The sequence below is a fragment of the Erinaceus europaeus genome, chromosome 16 (assembly GCF_950295315.1).
Source record: "Erinaceus europaeus chromosome 16, mEriEur2.1, whole genome shotgun sequence".
In the NCBI taxonomy this organism is placed as follows: domain Eukaryota; kingdom Metazoa; phylum Chordata; class Mammalia; order Eulipotyphla; family Erinaceidae; genus Erinaceus; species Erinaceus europaeus.
Window position 1 is genome coordinate 77,469,096 of NC_080177.1, and position 23,313 is coordinate 77,492,408.

Here is a 23,313-nt window from a genome sequence, read left to right on the forward strand (position 1 = left end):
GGCCGGGATCCTGCCTCCCCTGCCTTAGTCATCCTGGGCTCCTGACTTCCTCCAGGTGAGTGTCTGTTTACTCCTGGAACAGAGAGTCACCTGACAGCCAGTCTTCTGCCATTTTCTTTGGGTCACTTGCCTCCAGACCCAGCTTCTCCCAGCAACAGAAGAGAGGGTAGGGAAGGTAGCATAATTGTTATGCAGAAGATTCCCATGCCTGAGACACCAAAGGTCCCAGGTTCAATCCCGCATACCACCATAAGCCAGAGCTGAGCTGTGCTCTGGTTTTCTCTCTGTGTGTCTTTTTTTCTGTATCCCTCTCATTAAAAATAAATTCAAAAAAATGTTTTAAAGTATTTAAAAAAAAAAAAAGAGAGCGAGGGAAGTGTTGTGGAATAGTGAACAGCTGGGAGGATCAAAGCTGCCTGGAGGAATAGACTTTGAAGAAAGGGCAGCTTGTTAAGAGCTTCTAGGCAGAGGGACAAGTCAGGGAACTCTCTGAGGTCACCTATTTCTTGTGTGAGTCTCTAACCCTGGTACCAGCCAACTAGCATTTGATTTGGTGCATGTTTCCATGAACTGGGAACTCTCTGTGCCTTGTCTGCTGTGGTTCCTCAGAGGCTGGCTTGCAGCCAGTACTCAGCAAAGACATGTTGTGTGTTGAATGGGAGGAAGGGCAGAGGGCTGACGTGCAGGGCTGCAGAGGCTGTGGCAGGGGGAAGAGACCAGAGGCAGGTAGAGCATGTTAAAGGAGGCTCTGGTGAGTGCCCACCTCTGTCTCTTGGGCCCAAGGAACACAGCCTAGCCCTTGACCTACTGGAGCCAAGCCTTTCCAGAGGAGCAACATCTGGTGGCATGAACCCCTTTAGGGTATAGAGAGAGTTGTGAGAAGACCAAGGGCCCCCCTGTTGGCCTGGTCCCTTGAGACACTGTCTAAGGTACTTAGGGGCCTGACTGCAGAGACATTTGCTGCATCTCTTGCCAGCCCAACCCCCCAGCACCACCCCCACCCTGGGATTCTCAGATCCTGTTGGAAGGGGTTTTCCTGGGCTGACTGTCATCATCTTACTAGGAAAAAGGCGGCTGCTTTCTCCAGTGTGGGATAAAGCTTTCGTGGCTTTACTTGGGCCTCTATGATCTGTGCCTTGCTGACCCCCAGCCCCAGTGAAGCAGCCTGGGAAGCCTGGCTTCTGTTTGCAGCCTGGCTTCCTGTGGATATCCAGGGGAGTTCTGGGGGTTGGCAGAAGGGAATGGTTATGGTAGGTGTCCAGATGTAGCTCTGAGAGTACCTTGTAAGACAGGGAAAGGACAAACACATTCCCTTAGAAGTGTCTGGGTGTTGACATTTTCTGGTCAGAGCCCAAACTGCCATCAGCTTGAACCCTGGTGAGACCTTAGAGCCTGACCAGCTCGGTGGCTGAGACCCCTGGGGCTTCTGACTCCCTGGCCGCTTGGGCATCTGTGTTTCAGAACTGAAGGTCAGTGTGGGGGCTGTCTAGGCTGGGAAGGAACAGATCATAAGGCCTGCATGACCGATCCCCCAGGGTAAGTGACACTGGTAAGGAGGCAGGCTCTCCTCTCTGTCACTGGAGTCTCCTTCCATATTAGTCTGCAAACCCCTTAAGAACAGGACTTACATGTATAGTGGTTTGGAGAAATAGGGCCCTTTTGCCTGGGGGTTAACTCCCGGTTAGCAGGGGGGTTATAGCATCGTGAATGGTTGTGTTGTGTGCCAAGGGAAGGTTTCTTTTCAGGCCTGAGAAACTCCAGCTAGCAGGAGATGGTAGCTCTAGGCCATTTACCCAGTCTGATTGTAGCCAACGGCTCCCAGGAGAACTTTCCAGCACACGAGCCTGGACTGGAGAATCCAGCTGAGTTTCTCTGGGGAGGACCCTTTATCACTGCCCTCTTGGCACTAGCCAGCCACCTTAGTGTCCTGGGGCTCCTTGCTGCCACATTTGGGCACGAGGTGAACAGTCTCTGGCTGTGGTCCTGGTAGCAGTGGGAAGCCTTAGGGGACCCTTTGAGACAGTGGTCTCTGGTCAGGCTGGCACGTCTCCAACTGGCCTGTGTGTGTGGTGCCGAGCAGTGAGCAACAGTCAAGGTGCAGGTGGTTGTGTGCCCAGGGTTGAAGAAGGGTTTGTGTTTAGCCCAGTGGAAACAGACCTGGGGCCACTGTTGGGGCTGGGGGTGGGATTAGGAGACTCCCCTCTTCACGTCTCAGCAGCTCAAGAGGCTGGTGTGCACCAGGAGGAGACTGGAAATCAGGCCTGGCTGGGAGCCCAGGGTGTCAGCCTGGCCATGAGGAGTGCCTGTGTCTAGTCATGCTCTGGTCCGCCTAGAGCATCCTGAGCCTGGGGCCAAGGTGCGACAGGCTACCACCTCTGCCTCATGGAGTTTGCTGTCTCCCAGGGACAGAGAGCCAGGCAACTGGAGTTTGGGGTGCCAAGCACTAGGGTGGTGTCCAGAAGATGTGAGGGACTCTTGTGGCTCCTGGCTCAGCCTCGGAACCGGTGGGGAAGACTCGTCAGAGAAAATAGTGTCAGAGTCCTAAGGAAGACTTAACTGGATGGAAAGAGTGGGAAGGTGTCCCAGACCTGTAAATAAAGCAGGAACAGCATGTTGGATGCCCAGGGTGACTCCAACACAGAGTGTTGACAGAGGTAGCCAGAGTCAAAGTCTGCAGGGACTTGTGGGCAGGGGAGGAAGTTTAGACTTTGTCCCAAGGTAGCCTTTTCGATGCTCAGGGACCCGACAGGCCTGCAGATTCAGATTTACTTGTTGGATGTCACAGTCAGGTTTACGTTGCCTTGGGTGGAGGAGCCTCCCTTCTAATGCTGACTGTAAAGGGCCTGTGGAGGTCTAGGAGGAGAGCCAGACCCTGGAGTATAAGCCCAAAGGTCTGGGGCCCTCCCACTCGCTCTCATCCCCAGGTCATTGCTGTGACCCTGTGGCTACCAGGCCAGCTTGGGCAACTCTTCCATGGTCTGTGTAACCTTAAGTCATAATTGCCTTTTTCCGTTTCCCTCCCCCCACCCCCAGCACTGCTTAGCTCTAGCTTTTGTGGTGTGGAGGATTGAACCTAGCACTTAGGAGCTTCAGGCATGAAAGTCTTTTTGTGTTGCCATTATACTGTCTCTCCAACCCAGCAGGCAGCCAGAGCCAGTGCCATCTTGTGAGTGGGCCCTCTTGGTAGCCATGGCCTGCCTGACCCACTGGCCTGTGATGAGGATTTACTAAACTTGCCCAGCGAATAGTGGATTTAGGACTGGGCTGCTAGTGGCAGCAGGGGGGCAGTCAGGATTAGAGGCGCTGGCCTTGCAGGGCATAGGAATCACCCCTATCGGCACAGAGCCCCCCAGAGCTTTCCCAGTGCCTTCCCTTATGTATCCGCACAGCAAATCCGTGGGTCCAACACTGTCTTTGTTCCTCGGTGCGTGCTGCTCCTTTTCCCACCATCCAGCCTCCCAAAAGCCTCTCAAGGGCCCAGCCACGGACCTCAAACCCCCCCACCTTGTCTTCTGCCCACGGGGATCCATGGATGAGTCTGGTCAGCAGTGAGGAGCAGTGGGAGGGGAAGCTGAAGAGAGCTCAGCAGACAGACACACACATTGATAAGAGGAGGTTGCAGTCTGTCTGGGGCCCCTTGGTGACTGTGGGTTTCCATTGCAGTGTTCCTGTATCCGTGCTCAGAGCCCCAGCACCTGGCCCCAGACGGGTGCTGCCTGCCTGGGGTTCCTCCTCACAAAGGGACTGGCCCACAGATGGGCAGCCTTCAAAAAAGATGGCTTCCTTCCTTTTCCTCACTGTGAGGAAGGCCAGACTGGCTTCCCTCTGGAGAAGGATTGAGGCAGGAGAAACAGGAGGAAGTGGCTAGGCTTGCCCAGGGCTACAGACAGTGAGGCATGAGTGGGGTAAGAGCTGGACACCCCAGTGGCAGCCACCAGAGCTGAGCTGGCAGGGGTGGGCTTGCAGGAGTCCAGAGTCCAGACCAAAAGGAAGTCCCATGTGACCTGTGCAGCCTGGAACCTCCCTGCAGTGGACTCTCCTGCTGCCTGCTTCTCTGTGGTGAGGCCTCTTCCCACTATGCCGGTAGAACTGAGGGCCTCTGCTGGGAGAGGTAGAACTGGGGAGAAGGTTGACCTGCAATATCTCAGGTAGGACTGAGGGGCTTTCTAGTGCTGAGGGAAGAAAAGCCATTCAGAAAAATCTTAGCTCTGTGGTGGGCAGCGTGCTGTGGGAGGAAGGTATCTTCGTGGAATTCTGGGGCAGAAGGAATAAGAATCTGAGAGGTGGACGTTCTCTGTAGTTCTCTCCTGGCTCTGCAGTCTAATTACCCTTTTACTGTTCTCTCCTGACTCTGCAGTCTAATTACCCTTTTACTAACAGGCAGTTTAGTTGCTTAGCCCCTCTGAACCTCACCTGCAAAATGGAACTTGCTGGTGTCTCTTCTCTGAGAGGGACAGGGAAGCTTCTGGGTGATTCAGCTTCCCAGCACTGGCCCTCTTGACTTCACCTGAGCAACCCCCCCCCCCCCCAGCTTCTGAGGCTTCTTTATGGGATGAGGCTGGGAGTCTGTCTAGCTGAGCCCAGCCCCTCAGATCTGATTGCTCATCTGCAGTAAGTTAGCCGGGAACCCAGGAACAGACCCCAACCCTCCCTCTGCTCCACTTCTCACCCCTCCTGGCAACCCTTCATCTGGAGAGCATTACCACATGCACCCCCAGCTCATCTGCCATGTGGGCCTCCCTTCCTCCACGCGCGCGTGCGTGCGTGTGTGTGTGTGTGTGTGTGTGTGTGTGTGTGTGTGTGTGTCGGGAAGCTACAGAGCTGTGATGGGGTCCCCCATCATAGATAGGGGGTGGGTTGTGGTGAGACCCCCAGGGACTCCCTCCCGCCTTGTGGGGGTGGGGAGGGGAGGGGCACCAGCTTCTAGTCATTCCTGCTGATCTGAGAGGCCTCCGAGGGGCCCCTGCAGTACCACACTACTCCCCCCCCGCCCCCCCCCCCCCGTGTTATTTTCGATCCAGGGGCTGGCTTTGAGGAGTCTGCTTTGAATTGGGCTGAGCTGTCAGGAAATGAGAGTTCAAAAGCAAGAAAAAAAGGGAGTTGGTGACCAAGGTTTCCTGCAACCCCGAGCTTTCTGCATGTCTAAACCCTTCCCTCCTGCAGGAGGCTAGTTTCCCACCCTCCTTCCCTCCCCTGTGTGAGCACAAAGGGAAGGAGACTCTCACTCATTTCAGGGCCAGAGCTGAGGAAGGAAATGGAGGAGGAAGTTCCTCCCCTTCGTGAGTCACTGCAGCTCAGGGAGGGGAAGGGCTGGGGAGCTGCGGAAGCCTGTGGAGAAGCGATAGCACAGAGCTCCCCAGCACCCCGTCTCCCTGGGGCCAGGGTCACCGCTGGGTGTAGCCAGGGCTTCATGTGGAGAGCCTGTCAGTCCTGCCCAGCCCCAGCCCTCTGCTCTCAGTGGTCCCCTGGGGAGTGCCCAATGACCTGAGCCTCCCTAGGCAGCTCTCTGCTGTGCCCTCTCCCCTCTCCTCATCCCTGCATTGCCCAGAGTTGCAAGAGCTGGACACCACAGTAGCAGCCACCAGAGCTGAACTGGCAAGGGTGGACTTGCAGGAGCCCCAGTCCAGGCCCAGAAGGAGTGCTGAGATGACCAGTGCAGCCTGAGGGCTTCTCTGGCTGCCCTTCTCCGAGGAAGGCCCTCCCCCCCCCCCATTACACTGGCCCAGGAGCAGAATTTGGGGGCAGAAGAGAAGGGAACCCTGTAGTTCTCACATCTTCCAGCTTCCCAGGCAGGAAACAAACACATTCCTCTTAGAAAATGTTGTGTTTTTTTTTTTTTTTTGCCTCCAGGGTTATTGCTGGGGCTCGGTGCCTGCACCATGAATCCACTGCTCCTGGAGGCCATTTCCCCCCCTTTTGTTGCCCTTATTGTTGTAGCCTTGTTGTGGTTATTATTGTTATTGTTGATGTCATTTGTTGTTGGATAGGACGGACAGAAATGGAGAGAGGAGGGGAAGATAGAGAGAAAGACCAGACACCTGCAGACCTGCTTCACCACCTGTGAAGCGACTCCCCTGCTGGTGGAGAGGCGGGGGCTCGAACCCGGGTCCTTACACCAGTCCTTGCACTTTGCACCAGGTATGCTTAATCCGCTGCACTACTGCCCGACCCCCATAAAAAGTGTTTTTAAAAGCATGCACATTGTGCGTGAGAAATAGCTCTCTTGGACAGTGTGCCGCTCTGTCATGTGCTTGATCCAGGATCATGTTAAAAAAAAAAAAGCATATACACCATACATGTAAAACATCGCTGACTTGCAAGTAGGAGAAATGCATCTAACCTATAAAATACCTGTTTTGGAGGCTAGGCAGTGGCACACCTGGTTAAGCACATAAGAACCCAGGTTTAAGCCCCCAGTCCCCACCTGCAGGGGGAAAGCTTCACGAGTGGTGATGCAGGGCTACAGGTGTCTCTCTGTCTCCCTCTCTATCTCCCCCTCTAAGTTTCTCTTTGTCTCTAATAGATAAGTTAATTAATTAAATAAAATAAATATGGGTCTTGATTCTATTCTGCAAGCAGGAAAGAGAGCAGCCTGATTTTTTTTCCTCCAGGGTTATTCGAATCCACTGCTCCTGGAGGCTTTTTTTTTGTCCTAGTTGTTTATCATTGTTGTTGTTATTATTGTTGTTATTGCTGTCATTGTTGTTGGATAGGACAGAGAGAAATGGAGAGAGGAGGGAGAGAGAAAGACACCTGCAGCCTGTGAATTGACTTCCCTGCAGGTGGGGAACCGGGGGCTGTTTTTTTGTTGTTTGTTTGTTTGTTTGTTTCATCAAGTTAAAAGCAAACAGTGCTTCAGTTATACCATGGCACAGAGAAACCTCTCAGACCTGAGCTTTAGCAATCAGCACCCTCTCTACAGCTGGTGACACACTTCCCTTGCTGGGGATGCCGGCAACTCTATGGCAGGTGGCTGGGGACTATGACCAGCTACGAGGTGATCCTGCCTCCAGCCTGCTGGGGCTGTCCGAGGTGATCCTGCCTCCAGCCTGCTGGGGCTGTCCGACAGGTTCTGTGCTAGTTTGGGGAAGACTTGCCCACAGCTCCTCCCAGGGGTGGGACTAGAATTGCACATTCCCTTCTGGGGCCTGACCTGTGTCCTGGTGATGCTAGAGAGGTTCCTGACCCCCAGGGCTGCATGGGTAGGGAAGACCCTGTTCTCTCTGCTTCCTGTGTATAAGGGATGCTGAGAGCAGCCGAGCAGGCATCGGCGAGACAAAGCTCCTTCTGGGTCTGGCGGGGAGGCTGCTGCGTGAAGAAGTGGGAGAGGAGGGGGCCAGGTGGTGGCACACGTAGCACTAAGCAGAAGGGCCCACGCAAGGATCCAGGTTCGAGCCACGGGCTCCCCACCTGCAGGAGGGTTGCTTCGATACTTCACAAGTGGTGAAGCAGGTCTGCAAACAAGCGTCCTTATCTCTCTCCCTCTCTATCCCCCCCCCCCATCTCTCTTAATTTCTCTCTTGTCTTATCCAATAAAATGCGAAAGATGGCTGCCAGGAGCCGTGGATTTGCAGTGCTGTCACCAAGCCCCAGTGATAACCCTGGAAAGCAAAATAAATAAATAAAAAAGAGAGGACTGCCAGGCCTACACGAAGAAGGAATCACAACTGGCCATTGTCACCCCTTTCCTGTCCTCACTACAGGGGTTCGGGCTGGACTCCCCTTGCTCCCTTGGAAAGTGCAGTGTGCAAATTACACAACCAGATGCAGCGGGCCCAGAGATGTACCTGCAGGACAAAGTAATGGGAAGGGAACCGAGCAGCCCCAGGGCCTGAAAGATAGCTCACTGGGTAGGGTGCCAGTCCTGTTCTGCATGCCACCAGGTTTTGAGCACTGTCACCACATAGGAGGTGCTGTGGCACTAAGGGAAGCTGTGAGGCTAGGCTGTCTCTCTCTGAAGGAGAAAACGGGCCAGAGTCCCAGCTTGCCTGGGAGCTGCTGCTGCCTTCTGGAAGCTTCCCCAAGGCACAGACTCCTACTTCTCCAATGGCTCAGTGGCCTTGGCTGGTGGATTAGAGAGCCCGGAAGGCCCCACTATCCCGCTGTGCAGACACACGGGTCACTCAGGGAGGATATGGCTCACGCTGTTTTGTTCTCCCATCTGCAGGCTCTCGGTGGAACATAATGAGCTGGGAAGGGTAGGCGCCTCTCCAACAAGAGGAAGGAAGAGCCAGCAGCTCCCCCCTCCGTGTGCACGACTGCATCCTTCAGCATCTTCCTCTGTCTCTTCTCTGCCCCTACTGGCTTCTGGACTGGCACCAAGCTTCCAGCAGGACCTTCCTCCAGGGCATGGGCAACTGGTGACACAGGTCTCACAGCTGCCCCCACCCCCCACTGGTCACGCCATGAACCTCCAGGCCCAGCCCAAGGCTCAAAACAAGCGGAAGCGTTGCCTCTTTGGGGACCAGGATCCAGCCCCCAAGGAGCAGCAGCTCCCAGCTCTGCAGGCTCCCCAGCAGCCCCAAGCCCCACCACAGTCCACCAGAGTGAAGGAGGAGCCTTACTTTGGGCACGAGGGGCCGACGGGGGCCGCCCCTGCTTCCCAGCCTGTGGACCTGCCCCCTTCCAGCCTGGCCCTGCTGAACTCTGTAGTGTATGGGTCTGAGCGGACCACAGCAGCTATGCTGTCCCAAACAGTGGGCACCGTCAAGTGGCCCAACGCTGTGATGGCCCCCGGGCGGGGCCCAGAGCGTGGGGCCGGGGGAGGTGTCAATGACAGTGGGTGGCAGCAGCAGCCAGGCCAGCCTCCACCCCACTCCACATGGAGCCGCCATAGCCTGCCCCTCTACAGCGGACCCAAGGGGAACCCTCACCCTGCCATCGGGGTCTCCACGTACTATGGCCACCCTGAGGCGCTGAAGCGGGAGAAAGGAGGGGGGCCACAGGTGGACCGCTATGGAAACGCAGTGCGACCAGTGATGTCTCAGAAGCTGCAGCTGGAAGTGGGGCAGCCCCAGGCACCCCTGAACTCCTTCCATGTGGCCAAGAAGCCGCCGAACCAGACACTGCCTCTGCAACCTTTTCAGTTAGCGTTCGGCCACCAGGTGAACCGGCAGGTGTTCCGGCAGGGCCCACCGGCCCCCAACCCTGTTGCAGCCTTCGCCACACAGAAGCAGCAGCAGCAGCAGCAGCAGCAGCAGCAGCAGCCGCCTCAGGCAACTCTGCCGCAGATGCAGCTCTTCGAGAACTTCTACCCCATGCAGCAGCCACCCTCTCAGCAGCCCCAGGACTTTGGTCTGCAGGCGGCAGGGCCTCTGGGGCAGCCCCACCTGACTCACCACAGCATGGCACCCTACTCCTTCCCCCCCAACCCTGACTTGAACCCAGAACTGCGAAAGGCCCTCCTGCAGGAGTCAGCCACACAGCCGGTGCTACCTCAGGGCCCGATCCCCTTCCCCCGCCGCTCCCGCCGCCTCTCTAAGGAGGGTGTCCTGCCCCCCACCGTGCTGGATGGGGTTGGCGCCCAGCCTGGACAGGAGACTGCCAGCAACCTGTTCCTACACCACTGGCCCCCACAACAGGCACCGGCCGGCCCCCTGGGGCAGCCCCATCCCGAGGGCCTGGCGTTCTCCATGGAGCTGAGGGAGTCCCAGTTGTTATCTGATGGGGAGAGATTGGCACCCAATGGTCGGGAACGGGAGGTTTCTGCGTTGGGCAATGAGGAGGGTCTTCGGGCGGTGGGCACAGGGGACTGCGGGCAGGTGCTACGGGGTGGGGTGATCCAGAGCACGCGTCGGCGCCGCCGAGCATCCCAGGAAGCCAATTTGCTCACCTTGGCCCAGAAAGCAGTGGAGCTGGCCTCGCTGCAGAATGTAAAGGTGAGTGAGCCTGGCGTGGGGTGGGGCAAGCTGTCTGGGGCCTAGGGAGGGCCGTGACCTGCAAGGACAGTACTCTTGAATCATGGAAACCGTATTTATTTCCATGTGCCAGGAATCTCCACATAGATGCGTCCACAGCCAGAAAGAAAGTGGGCTTCACGCACACAAGGCCGAGGACAGGCCAGGGCATTCTGCCACCATGGGCTGGAGTCTTCACTGGGATTTAAGGTGTGGGGGAGGTACAAGCCATGTCCAGATCCAGTACACTGGAAAATGAGGCCGTGTTATGGCCATGCAAGTGGTTCTGCTTGTCAGAATGCACTGAGCTGTAATAAAAAACAGGTGCATTTTGTGGTATGTAAATTACACTGCAGTAAAGTTGATTGAAACAAGGACTCAGGGGAAAGAGGATGAACAGAATTCGGCCACTTGTGTCATCCTTGGAGTTTCCCAATCACAATCATTTGGCTTCAGATCTTTGAAGGGGCAGTCTGTCATGACTTCGCATGCTGGCAGAGCTGAGACCCAAGTGGGATTTCCACAAGGTTACAAAGCTGAGATTGAAGCCTGGTCTCTGGCTCCCAATAGCATCTGTCTCTTCACTAGCAGCCTGATCCCACCACCATGGGCCTGGCCTTTGTACAAGACTGTGAATCCCTAGTGCCAATAGGAGTAACTACCTTAAACTGGGAGATCAGGACTCAAAATCTCAGAGCCAAAAATTACTAGGTTTTTAGTGGTCCGGGAGGTGGCGCAGTGGATAAGGCATTGGGCTCTCGAGCATGAGGTCCTGAGATCAGTCCCCGGCAGCACATGTGAACCAGAGTGAAGTCTGGTTCTTTCTCTCTTTCCTATCACTTCTCATGAATCAATAGGTAAAAATTTTTTTTAGAAATTACTAGGTTTTGTTTATTTGTTTGCTTTTGTTTTTTTCCACCAGAACACTGCTCAGCTCTGGTTTATGGTGGTGCGGGGAATTGAACCTGGGAGGTCAGAGCCTCAGGCAAGAAAGTTGTTTGCATAACCATTAAGCTGTCTCACTAGCCTTCCACTCCCTTCCTTTCTCCAGGAGACCAATGGCTCTGAGGAGAAGCGGAAAAGCGTGTTGGCCTCCACTACCAAATGTGGGGTGGAGTTTTCTGAGTCTCCCTTGGCGGTCAAACGAGCTCGAGAGGACAGTGGGCTGGTGCCCCTTATCATCCCCGTGTCTGTGCCCGTGCGGACGGCAGACCCCACAGAGGCGGCCCAAGCTGGAGGTGTGGACGAGCACGGGAACGGTCCCGGTCAGAACCCCACTGAGCACAAGCCATCAGTCATCGTCACTCGCAGGCGGTCCACGCGGTTCCCAGGGACTGATGCCCCAGCTCAGGTAGGAGAGGACCCCCTTGCAAACACCCCCAGTGCCTGTGTGCCACTGGGGGCTGGACCCTGGGGAAAGGAGATGGGGGCAGTGTAGGAGGGACTCAGATGACCCGAGGGGACATTGTATTTTTCCAAACCAAACATGAGTGAGGGACATCGACATAGTTTTTACCCAGATTTATTTATTTATTTATTTATTTATTTATTTCTTTCTTTCTTTCTTTCTTTCTTTCTTTCTTTCTTTCTTTTCTTTTTTTTGCCTCCAGGGTTATCGCTGGAGCTCGGTGCCTGCACTACAAATCCACTGCTCCTGGAGGCCATTTTCCCCATTTTGTTGCTCTTGTTGTGGCCCTTGTTGTTATTGTTATTATTGTTGTCACTGCTGCTGCTGTTGTTGGACAGGACAGAGAGAAATGAAGAGAGGAGGGGAAGACAGAGAGGGAGAGAGAAAGACAGACACCTGCAGACCTGCTTCACCGCCCATGAAGTGGCCCCCTGCAGGTGGGGAGTTGGGGGCTCGAACCGGGATCCTTGTGCTTTGTGCCATTTGTGTTTAAGCCGCTGCCCTACCACCCAGCTCCCCAGATTTCTTTTCTCAGTCCTTCCTCCTTTTTTCTCTCTTCTTCTTTTTCTTCCTTTCTCTTCCTTATATGCTTTTTTCTTTTGGAATTGCTGGGGCCTCACATATGCATGATTTTACCGCCCCAGTCCAACTTTTTCAGACTGACAGAGAGACACTAAAGTATTTGGAGCTTCCCATGGGTGCTGGACTTCAGACCTGTCCTGGCAAGAGAGACACCCTGCCAGATAAGCTGACTCTCCAGCCCTGGACCCAGGTTTCTGTGACAGAACTAACGTTTTCTTAGGTCTCTAGGGCATGCTGTGTAGCTAGAACCATTCAGGATGGCAGCAGAGAGAAGTCAGCTCATAAACAGTGGGTTCTCTAGTTGAGAAAAGCTACTAGACACTGAAGTCTGCCGCCCTGGCTTATTGAAGTCTGAGAAGGAATATCTTGCCTCATCTTGCACAATGCAGGTTTCTCAGAATACAGTTCCCTAGCTCCAGTTTCTGCGTAGAATTATTGACATGAATTTTTCCCTCTCTGTGTATGTTTTTGTAATGCTGATTTTTAATTTTATTTCATGGGGGGGGGGCATATGGGGAGAGGGACCAGAGCATCAGTCTGTCATATGCATTGCCCAGGATAAAACTCAGGACCTCATGCTTGTGAGTTCAACACTCCTCCTGGACCACTCACTCTTAAGTTGAACATCAACAGGACATTATAACATCACTGCTCAATTGTTTTAGATCTACTTGTTGTTACCATTTTGTTTTGTTTTTAATTTCTTCTCAAATCTTCAGGCTTCTATCTCAAGTCATTTGTATCCATTGAAATGTATTCTTTATTATTTCCTTTAGTAAGAATATTAGTGATGAACTTTTTATTACCTGCAAATTTGTTCTTGGCTCTGGCAATGGTGCACCTGGTTGAACGCACAAGTTACTATGCACAAGAACCTAGGTGGAGCCCCTAGTCCTCACCTGCAGGGGCAGTGAAGCAGGGCTTGCAGGTGTTTCTCTCTTCCTCTCCCTCTCTAACTTCCACTTTCCTCTCAGTCTCTCTATCCTATTAAATAAAAGGGGTAGGGGAAGGAAAAAATGGCCTCCAGGAACAGCAGATTTCATTGTTTGGGCACTGAGTCCCAGAGATAACCCTGGTGGCGATTAAAAAGAAAATGTGTTCATTTTATTTTTCTTTCTCTTTCTTTTCTTTTTTTTTAATAATTTATTTCTTTATTGGGGAATTAATGTTTTACATTCAACAGTAAATACAATAGTTTGTATATGCATTTCTTTCTTTCTTTCTGTCTTTCTTTCTTTCTTTCTTTCTTTCTTTCTTTCTTTCCTTTTTTCATCCCAGAGTACATTTGTTAACACTGGCTTGAGGGCTGGGAAGGGGGAAGGGGAGTAGTGGTATTAGTGGAATTGAACCTGGGACTTTGGAGCCTCAGGCATCAAAGTCTTTTTGCATAACCATTATGCTATCTCCCCCACCCACATTTTCATTTTTGAAGATAACTCTGATGGGTAGATGTTTCATGTGGCCATTCCTTTCTTTTTGTCATCACTGGGTCTTCGCTGCTCCAGGTCAGCCTCTGATAACAGGACTAACACTGCAAGAACAACTGTCCTGTCAAGGCGGGACTGTCTTCTTCCTCATTTTGTGGTTCCATGCCTAGCTTAGGTCTTGACACACAGTGGGGGCTCGCATCTAAATTCAGACCCCAGGGGGAAAGTAGGGAAGTGGTGACAGCAGCCAATATTTATTGAGTCATTACTGTGCGCCTGTGACTGTTGTCAGTGATTCCCGTGAATGAAGTCATTTAGTCCTCATAGCTGACCCATTCGGCAGGCACTTCGCTTATACTGTCATTAGTTAGTAGTCTATCATGGAGAAGAGGATGGTACATGAAAAACTAGAGCATTTTTAAGTGGTATAATTAAAAGCAGTAGATCCTGATCCAAACACTCTTGCTCCCAAGGCCCAGACCCTGTAACACACTGGGTCTGGGCACTGTAGCCTGAAGACAAGGTTTTTTATAGCTCACGAAAAATGTTTTTAAAGAGTTATTAGCATTGACATAGAGAGTTGTTGCAAAAGTCACAAGGGCAACAAAAGGGAATAAATAAATATTTAAAAAATATATGTATCTTTTGCCGTCTGAGTTATCGATGGGGCTCAGTGCACAGCTACACTATTCCAGCGGCTTTATTTTAATTTTTTTAAGCTTTTTAAAATTTTTTAATATTTATTTATTTCCTTTTTGTTGCCCTTGTTGTTTTTATTGTTGTTGTAGTTATTGTTATTGATGTCGTCGTTGTTGGATAGGACAGAGTGAAATGGAGAGAGGAAGGGGAAGACAGAGAGGAGGAGAGAAAGACAGACACCTGCAGACCTGCTGCACCGCCTGTGAACCTGGGGCCTCGAACCGGGTTCCTTGCGCCCGCCCTTTGCGCTTTTGCTTAACCCGCTGTGCCACCGCCCGACTCCCATTTTTTAATTTTTTTTTTAATTTACTGTATTACTGGATAGAGACAGAAAAGCACTGAGAGTGGAGGGATAGATGGAGGAGGAGAGACAGAGATACCTGCAGCACTGCTTCGCCACTTGTGAAATTTTCCCCAGCAGGTGGGGACCAGTGGCTTGAACTGGGGTCCCTATGCACTGTGATGGGAGCACTGAACCAGGTGTGCCACTGTCTGGCCCCTTTATTATTTTTTTTATAGCGGGTGAGAGACAGAGAGAGATAGACAGGGAGACAGAGAAGAGACACCTGCAGCACTTCACTACCTGGGGAGTTTCCCCGTCTGCAAGTGGGGACGGGGACCTTCAGCACAGGGACATGGGTGCCTTATCTACCTTCTGGCCCTAAGGATTATTTTTCAAGGGTGGGGCAAAGGGGAAGATGAAGAATACTTGGCAGAAACCTCTGTGGCCTACAAAGTCTGCCTTTACTCTCTGGTCCTAGACAAAGACGCTTTGCTGCCCCCGCCCCGTCCCGGGCCTTGCCACGTTTGCCTAACTGGTCCAGTGACAGACTGAGCTCTGCAGCTGAGTGGCGCTTGGGTTTGCCAGGGCATAGGGGGCTGAGCTACCTTGCTTGTTTCCTTTTTCCTTCTCTAGGCCGAGGACATGAGTGTCAAGTCGGAGGGGGAGCCAACAGTGCGGAAACCAAAGCAGCGGCTGCGTCCTGAGCCTCTGATCATCCCCACCAAGGCGGGCACCTTCATCGCCCCTCCCGTCTACTCCAACATCACCCCATACCAGAGCCACCTGCGATCTCCCGTCCGCCTTGCGGACCACCCCGCCGAGCGGAGTTTTGAACTGCCTCCCTACACACCGCCCCCCATTCTCAGCCCTGTGCGGGAAGGCTCCGGCCTCTATTTCAATGCCATCATGTCAACCAGCAGCATCCCGGCCCCTCCTCCCATCACACCAAAGAGTGCCCATCGCACTCTGCTCCGGTCTAGTGAGTTTCCCTGCAGTGGGCCTGGGGGTGGGGGAGGGCAGGATCTAAACTCCACTTCTGGGACTGCTGGGGACTGGGCTGGAAGGGCATAGAAAAAGGGGGTGTCTGTTCTCTTCTGAGAGCCAGCAGGAAATTGCCGTGGCTCAAGATCACCACGGGTTGTTGAGGGAGGGTGTCAGCCCAACTGTATTGGTTCAAATCCCAAATCCACCACTTAGGACTACACCCCTTTGAGCCTCAGTTTCTTCAGTATTTAATTGAGAATGTTAGTTGGATTTTTTTTTTTCAACTTTAGAGCTATACTGAGTAATGGTTCACAGTATACTCTTTTATTTTAGTATTATTTTTTGTCCATTTGTTTTGTCTCCAGGGTTATCACTGGGCTCAGTGCTGGCACTACAAATCCAGTGCTGGGGGGGGGGGCATTTTTTCCATTATTTTTATTGGATAGGACAGAGAGAAATTGAGAGAGGAGAGGAGGATAGAGAGGGACGAGAAATATAGATACCTGTAGACCTGCTTCACTGCTTGTGTAGCAACTCCCCTGCAGGTGGGGACTGGGGACTCAGACTGGCATCCTTGCCCAGTTCCTTGCGCTTCATACTATGTGCACTTAACTGCCCGCCCCCCCCCCCAGTATACTTTTTTTTTCCACCGCTCCCATCACCAAAGTCTGTCTCCACCCTGACAACCCTCATAGAGAACCACAACAGTTCTCCCGGTCTTAGACTGTAGTTGACATTTTTTCTCCACATTCGTTTGTTCGGTTCTCTATATTCCACACATGACTGAAACCATTCTGTAGTTCAAACCCCAAATCCACCACTTATGCAAGTCATTTAAATGCTTTGGGCCTCAGTTTCTTCAGTATTTAACTGAGAATGTTAGTTGGATTTGTCAAGATTTGATTGCTGTGGGTCCACTAATAGCAATTTCCTATGGATTGACCCAGTAGCTTCCTCAAGGGATTATGATGAGGACAGACCCACTAGCACATACAAAGCTCATAACATCATGTCTGGTGCATCACATTTACTCTTTTAAAAAGGTGTTTTGTGTTTGCTGCTTTTTAATTATTTTTCAGAGTCTGAACCTTGCCAATGAAGGATTTCATCACTTCAGCCCTTTTTCCTTTCAGCCAGAGAGACAAAGCAGAGCCCCTTTCCAGCCCCTTACACTCATCTGAGACACCACAGTACTTGAGCTTCCTCCACTGCCATCACACATCCCATAGGACTTGAACCTCCAAGAGGAGACATTTTGGGTGGCCTCCGTGGTGAATTGATGAAAAATGTTGAGAGAACACACACACACACACACACACACACACACACACACACACATCCATTTCTCCCTGAGGAAAAAAGGGATGATCCTGCCCCCTTAGGCTAGCGGGGAGGATTTTGCAGGCATGAACAACCAGAGGCAGCACCAGGTTAACCTCTGACCTCATCCATGCCATGGCTCTCTGGTGCCTCCTTTTTTTTTTGTTTACTATTTAATTTATTCCCTTTTGTTGACCTTGTTTTATTGCTGTAGTTATTATTGTTGTTGATGTCGTCTTTGTTGGATAGGACAGAGAAATATGGAGAGAGGAGGGGAGACAGAGAGGAAAAGAGAAAGACAGACACCTGCAGACCTGCTTCACTGCCTGTGAAGCGACTCCCCTGCAGGTGGGGAGCTGGGGGCTGGAACCGGGATCCTTAGGCTGGTCCTTGCGCTTTGCGCCACCTGCACTTAACCCACTGCGCCACAGCCCGACTCCCTGGTGCCCCCTTCTGTCTGTGGGCTGGAAAGAGTTCTCCCTGGACCGGCCAGCTGCAGGCCCTCTAGAAGATTTGAAACTTCCCTCCCCACCCACATTGTGCAGGAAGAGGTCGGTGTAGCGAATAGACTGGTAGCCGAGAGACCACCTGTCCTCCACAGAGCACTCGGGTGAAACCGCACAACGCCTGCGTCCTGTGTGGGCAGAGAGTACAGGGACATGGTGGGGTTGTCTTGGAAGCTTGGGAAGCAGAAGTTTCCAGGCTGTGAGTGCAGCTGACTCTAAGCACTCAGGTCTGCAGAGGCTTCTAGCCCGAGGTGAAAGCATTCAGGAGAGGGTGGGGCTAGAGCTCTGGGCGGGAAGGGGCGAGCTCCGGCTCTGCGGAGGAAGTGCTTGCTGCAGAGGCCTGGAGGTAGGATTGTGCAGGGGGTGGGGGCTAGGCCCAGAGCCTCTTCCGGAATGGAGGGGCTTGCATGGGCGGAGGGGCTGCACTTTGCACTCGGCTGAGGAGCTCAGGTTCGGTGCACGCTGCAGAGGCGAATCCGCAGACTTTTGTTTTGGGAGTGAGTCTTGACCATGTGGTGTGTTGAGATTATTAATGCAGGGGAAGTTGAGGCAGGGGAAGGGGTGAAGGAGTGAGACCATATTGCAATTGTGGGTTAAATAGTGGAGTTGATTGCGTTTCGTGGGAGCTCCTGGAGCAGGGACATGACTTTAGGAGTGGCATTGGTGTGGTGGTGAGAGTGATTGCCAGCACTTACAGAGGGCCAGGCTCTGTGCGTGGCTTCAGCCACCTATCATGCCAACCCCGGGGAATTGGAAATAATCGTCTCTTGGGGCCTGTGTGAAAACGGAGGCACCCACATGCTTAGCAGAGTCACGGCTCCCCTCACCGTTGCAACACTGCAGAGCCAGGGCTCCAGGCCCGACTTCTAGGCATGAACCTCTGTGTTACCTCTGTGGTTCTTTTGCATGCAGAGCTGCCCCCCCCCAGAGGTTTTTTTAGGGATTTGTTGAAGGAGAGAGGGTTCCATTCACTAACCTGTTCTTTGTCCCACAGATAGTGCTGAAGTCACCCCCCCTGTGCTCTCTGTGATGGGGGAGGCCACCCCAGTGAGCATTGAGCCGTAAGTGCAGCCCTGCCTCGCCCCATGCTGTGAGGGTGGTTGGTGGGATCTGGTGCTTCCTGTGAGGAAGAGGAGGGTTCTCGAGGCCTCTCTGGGTTTCTGCAGACAGCTCTGGGCTTACCTGCTGGCACCCTGCTTCTTTGGAAGAGCAGTCCAAGGGACACTCCTTGTCTGGGCATCAGGTGCCTGGAAGTTAGGTGGCTTCTGAGGTACCACGTCCCATCAGGCCCTGTGAGCCTGCAGAGTGTAAACAGGGCTTCCTCTCGCCTTCCTCAGGGCCTGGAAACACCAGGTGTCACTTGTCAGGCTGCCTTCACGGTCCTGATCCCCTTACAGCTCGCCGGGGGCCTTGTTCTCGCCTCTCGCAGCTACCCCTGCAGCTCTCCTCACCACCCTCTAACTCCAGGAGAAAGTGGGGGCTCTTAGTCTCACGGAGAGACCACTCACTCCCTTCCCATCCCACCCCCGCAGGCGGATCAACGTGGGCTCCCGGTTTCAAGCAGAAATCCCATCAATGAGGGACCGTGCTCTCGCAGCTGCAGACCCCCACAAGGCCGACTTGGTGTGGCAGCCCTGGGAGAACCTGGAGGGCAGCCGGGAGAAGCAGAGGCAAGGTGGGAGAGGGGCCCGAGCCAGCAAGGGACGCGTCGGGCTGGAGGGAAGGTACAGGGTAGGCCTGAGACTGACCTCTCCTTTTCCCCACACTCCGTGAACCCAGTGGAAGACCTACTGACAGCTGCCTGCTCCAGCATTTTCCCTGGAGCTGGCACCAACCAGGAGCTGGCTCTGCACTGCCTACATGAGTCCAGGGGAGACATCCTGGTGAGACAGCGCCCCCGAGTGGTGGGAGGACCCCCTGGGAGGATGCCATGGGTGGGAGCCTGCTGTTCAGGAGCCGGGCCTGCTGGAAGGCTGATCAGAAGCATGTGGGAAGCTCTGGCCACACTGCAAGGTGCATAGACTTAACCCAAAGGAACCCTAGTTCCAAACACTAGATTTTGCTGTGTGGGGCTCTCCCACCCATCTCAGTCCCTGATAGTTGGAATTGTGCCTGTAACTGCCTACCTTGGGGGCCGTGTGTTCCCTCTCCAGGCACCCCATGGCTTCACTCCTGAGCAGCCCACCCTGTATGTCCTGACCGATCTTTCGCTTCCCTCAGGAAACGCTGAATAAGCTGCTACTGAAGAAGCCGCTGCGGCCTCATAACCACCCACTGGCAACATATCACTACACAGGTGAGTCTGGCGGTGGGCCTGGCCTCCAGGGGCACCGAGTCACACTGGGTAGGGGAAGGCACTGGGAGGTGGAGAGACAAGCAGACAAGAGCCAGAGTGACAGAATTGACACCTAAACTGGAGTAGCTTCCTGTGCACTACAGAAGACGGGGAGAAGGGTGTGAGCAGGTGGGAACCCATCCCAGTAAGAGGAACCGTAGGACACTGCTGGTCGGTCCTGCTGGCGCCATCCACGCTGGCATCAGGCAACTGGAATTTGGACGGTTCCTGAGGTGCCCCACCCCATCTGGGCATTGTGAGCCTGTGGAGTCATCACAGCAGCCCTGTGTGGGTCCCTGCTGAGTCTGCCGGCTGCTTCCTCTTGCATAGTCCTTACCAGTGCGTCTTCTGACGATAGGTCTCTTTTCCACACGTGAGGAGGGTGTCTCCTGCTTGGTAAGAGCAGAAACAAGATGTGTAGTCAGCTCTAAACACAGCAGAGACATGGGTGGGTGATGTCACACACTGGAACAGCTCCCCCGACCTCCACCCCCCAGTGCCCGTAGTCCGCTCCACCTCACCACCCTGATTCCCCCCTTGCCCCGCAGGCTCAGATCAGTGGAAGATGTCTGAGAGGAAGCTCTTCAACAAAGGCATGGCCATCTATAAGAAGGATTTCTTCCTGGTGCAGAAGCTGGTGAGCTGAGTCTGTTTCAGGGGCAAGTGAGGGGGGCAGGAATTCCCTGCGTGATTTCTGGCTCCCCCTGCTGGAATGGGGAGGCAGCTGTAATTTGCTAACAAGACCTCTTAAGAGCAGTTAGGTCAAGCTACGGAGACAGCATAGTGGTTTCCACAAAAGACATTCATGCTTGAAGCTCCCAGGTCCCATATTTTATACCTGGTACCAGCATAAGGCAGAGCTAAGCAGTGCTCTAGTGAACAGTAAATTAAAAAAATGTTTGGGGCCTGGTTAAGCACACACATTATAGTGCACAAGGGTGCAGGTTCAAGCCCCTGGTCCCCACCTGCAGGGGGAAAGCTTCACTAGTGTGAAGCAGTGCTGCAGGTGTTTCCATGTCTCTTTCTCTATCTTCCCTTCCCTCCCAACTTCTCTGTCTCTAAATAAATATTAAAAATTAAAAACTGGGGGGTCGGGCGGTGGCGCAGTGGGTTAAGTGCAGGTGGCGCAAAGCGCAGGAACCGGAGTAAGGATCCCGACTCCGGTCCCCACCTGCAGGGGAGTCACTTCACAGGCGGTGAAGCAGGTCTGCAGGTGTCTGTCTTTCTCTCCACCTCTCTATCTTCCCCTCCTCTCTCCATTTCTCTCTGTCCTATCCAACAACAAACAATATCAACAATGGTAATAATAATGACCACAACGAGGCTACAGCAATAACCAGCAATAACCCTAGAGGGGAAAAATAATAATAATAATAATAAAATAATTTTATGTTTTTTAGGGCTGGGCAGTGGTGCAAACAGTAAAGCACACAAGTTACCATGTATGAGGACCTGGGTTCAAGGCCCTGGTCCCCACCTGCAGGGGGAGCTTAGCAAGCAGTGAAGCCTCTCTTTTCTTCTGCCGCCCCTCCCTTTCTTTCTGCCTCTATCATAATAAATAAATGGAAGCAGCTGCCACCAGAAGCAGTGGACTTACCATACAAGCTCTGAACCCCATCGATAACACTGGTGGCAAAAAAAAAAAAAAAGAAAGAAAATCACTTTTTTTTTTTGCCTCCAGGGTTATTGCTGGGGCTCGGTGCCTGCACCATGAATCCACTGCTCCTGGAGGCTATTTTTTCCCTTTTTTTTTTTTTTTTTGCCCTTGTTTTTTTTTATCGTTGTGGTTATTATTGTTGTCATTGATGTCATTTTTGGATAGGACAGAGAGACATGGAGAGAGGAGGGGAGAAAGAGGGGGAGAGAAAGATAGACATCTCCAGACCTGCTTCACCACTCATGAAGTGACCCCCCTGCAGGTGGGGAGCTGGGGGTTTGAACTGGGATCCTTATGGTCTTTGCTCTTGGCGCCACCTACGCTTAACCCACTGTGCTACTGCCTGACCCCCAAAATCACATTCATTTATTTATTTATTTTAATTTTTTTATATTTATTTTCCCTCTTGTTGCCCTTGTTTTTCATTGTTGTTGTAGTTATTGTTGTTGATGATGTTGTCATTGTTAGATAGGACAGAGAGAAATGGAGAGAGGAGGGGTAGACAGAGAAGGGGAGAGAAAAACAGACACCTGCAGACCTGCTTAACCACCTGTGAAGTGACTCCCCTGCAGGTGGGGAGCCGGGGGCTCAAACCAGGATCCTTATGCCGGTCCTTGCGCTTTGCACCACGTGCACTTAACCTGCTGAGCTACCGCCTGACTCCCAAAATCACATTTTTTTAAAGAAGAGAAGTTATAGAGAGTCGGGCGATAGTACAGCAGGTTAAGCGCACATGGCGCAAAATGCAAGGGCCGGTGTTAGGATCCCGGTTTGAGTCCCCAGCTCCCCACCTGCAGCGGAGTCGCTTCACAAGCGGTGAAGCAGGTCTACAGGTGTCTGTCTTTCTCTCCCCCTCTCTGTCTTCCCCTCCTCTCTCCATTTCTCTCTGTCCTATCTAACGGCGATGACATCAGTAACCACAACAATAATAAAAAATAAATAAATATAAAAAAATTTTTAAAAAGAGAGAAGTTATGGCAGTACCGCTAAGTAACCCAGAATCAGTTCTCTAATCAGAGCACAGAGGGAAACAAAACAAACAAAAACGAATCCTGGGCTGGGGAGAGCTCATTGAGCAGAGTGTCCATATTGCCGTGTACGTGACCCAGCCTTTAGTTCTGGCACCACATGGTGTAAGTGCAGTGGCAACGGGAGAAGCTTCAGTTCTGTAGTATCTGTCTCACTCATTACACAGATTTCCAAATGAAAAGACAGATGGCCCAGAGCAATGAAATCACGCACGGTTCCAGTAAACAAGCAAGCAAACAAGCAGGCCTTTTTGGTTCTGGGCCCCTTTCATCAACTTAGGGTAGTGTGACTATATTGAGGATGTGGCCTGGCGGGCCACCAGAGCTAGTGGTGTGTCAGACTTCAAATACTGGCTTGCCTGAGGGAGTATAAGAGGAGGCCTCAGGCAGCGGTGAAGCCTCCCTCACCAGACTGGGGGACATTGAAAGCCACCATTTAGAGGGGACCGGGTGTATTAGGAGTGGTATGGCCTAGACAAAAGCCACAAGTCATAGGGGGCTGAGAGGTCACCCTAAGGTGAGGGAATGGAGAGCCAGCAAGTGCCCATGTAACTGACCTGGGTACCTTTGCCCACTTCCTGTCTGCTCTGGGGCTCAGTGGGCTCACTAGAGGCCTAATTTCCCTTTATCTTCTATGTTCTTTTGGGAGGGTAGAGTGCATGCTTTGCTAATCCAGGGACTTGTAGCTTTTTAGCCCTTCTCAAGAAAACCGATCCTTGGGAGAATGAGTTTTGTGGCTCTCTGGGCAAAGGCTCCAAGAACACAGACTTTGCTCCAGGGAGTGCAGGTTGAGCAGAGCCTACTCCGGTGACCACAGCAAGCACCATGATGCCTTCTCCAGGGCACATGCTGGAAGGGCAGGCTGGTGTCTAGTTATAGTCCATTCTTTAAGAAGCCTGTGTGTCTAGAGAAGTGACTCAGCTCATAGAGTGTTGGACTTAGGTTCCCAGTTCAATCCCTAGCACTGCATGTGCCAGAGTGTACTCTGGTTTCATTTTCTCCCCCTCTCTGCCTCATGTGAAACTCCCTCTAGTATGTAGTCAATAAAATAAATCTTAAAAAAGAAGAAAGAGGGAGCTGGGCAGTAGTGCAGTGCGTTAAGCACAGGTGGCACAAAGCACCAGGACCGGTGTGAGGATCCCGGCTCGAGCCCCCGGCTCGCCACTTGCAGGGGGGTCTCTTTACAGG

General features: G+C 52.7%; 1 protein-coding gene across 5 annotated transcripts in view; it reads left to right on the forward strand.

Annotated features, from left to right (window-relative positions):
- MIDEAS (mitotic deacetylase associated SANT domain protein) overlaps positions 1-23,313 on the forward strand; it is a 91,756-nt gene that overhangs the window by 49,696 nt on the left and 18,747 nt on the right. For all 5 annotated transcript variants that reach the window (XM_060175502.1, XM_060175500.1, XM_007521735.3 and 2 more), the window contains exons 2-9: positions 8,168-9,878; positions 10,948-11,247; positions 14,929-15,274; positions 18,100-18,166; positions 18,638-18,780; positions 18,885-18,988; positions 19,326-19,401; positions 19,989-20,077. In XM_060175502.1, coding sequence (XP_060031485.1) covers positions 8,406-9,878; positions 10,948-11,247; positions 14,929-15,274; positions 18,100-18,166; positions 18,638-18,780; positions 18,885-18,988; positions 19,326-19,401; positions 19,989-20,077 — 2,598 coding nt within the window. In that variant the 5' untranslated portion in view covers positions 8,168-8,405. The remainder of the gene's footprint in view (positions 1-8,167; positions 9,879-10,947; positions 11,248-14,928; positions 15,275-18,099; positions 18,167-18,637; positions 18,781-18,884; positions 18,989-19,325; positions 19,402-19,988; positions 20,078-23,313) is intronic.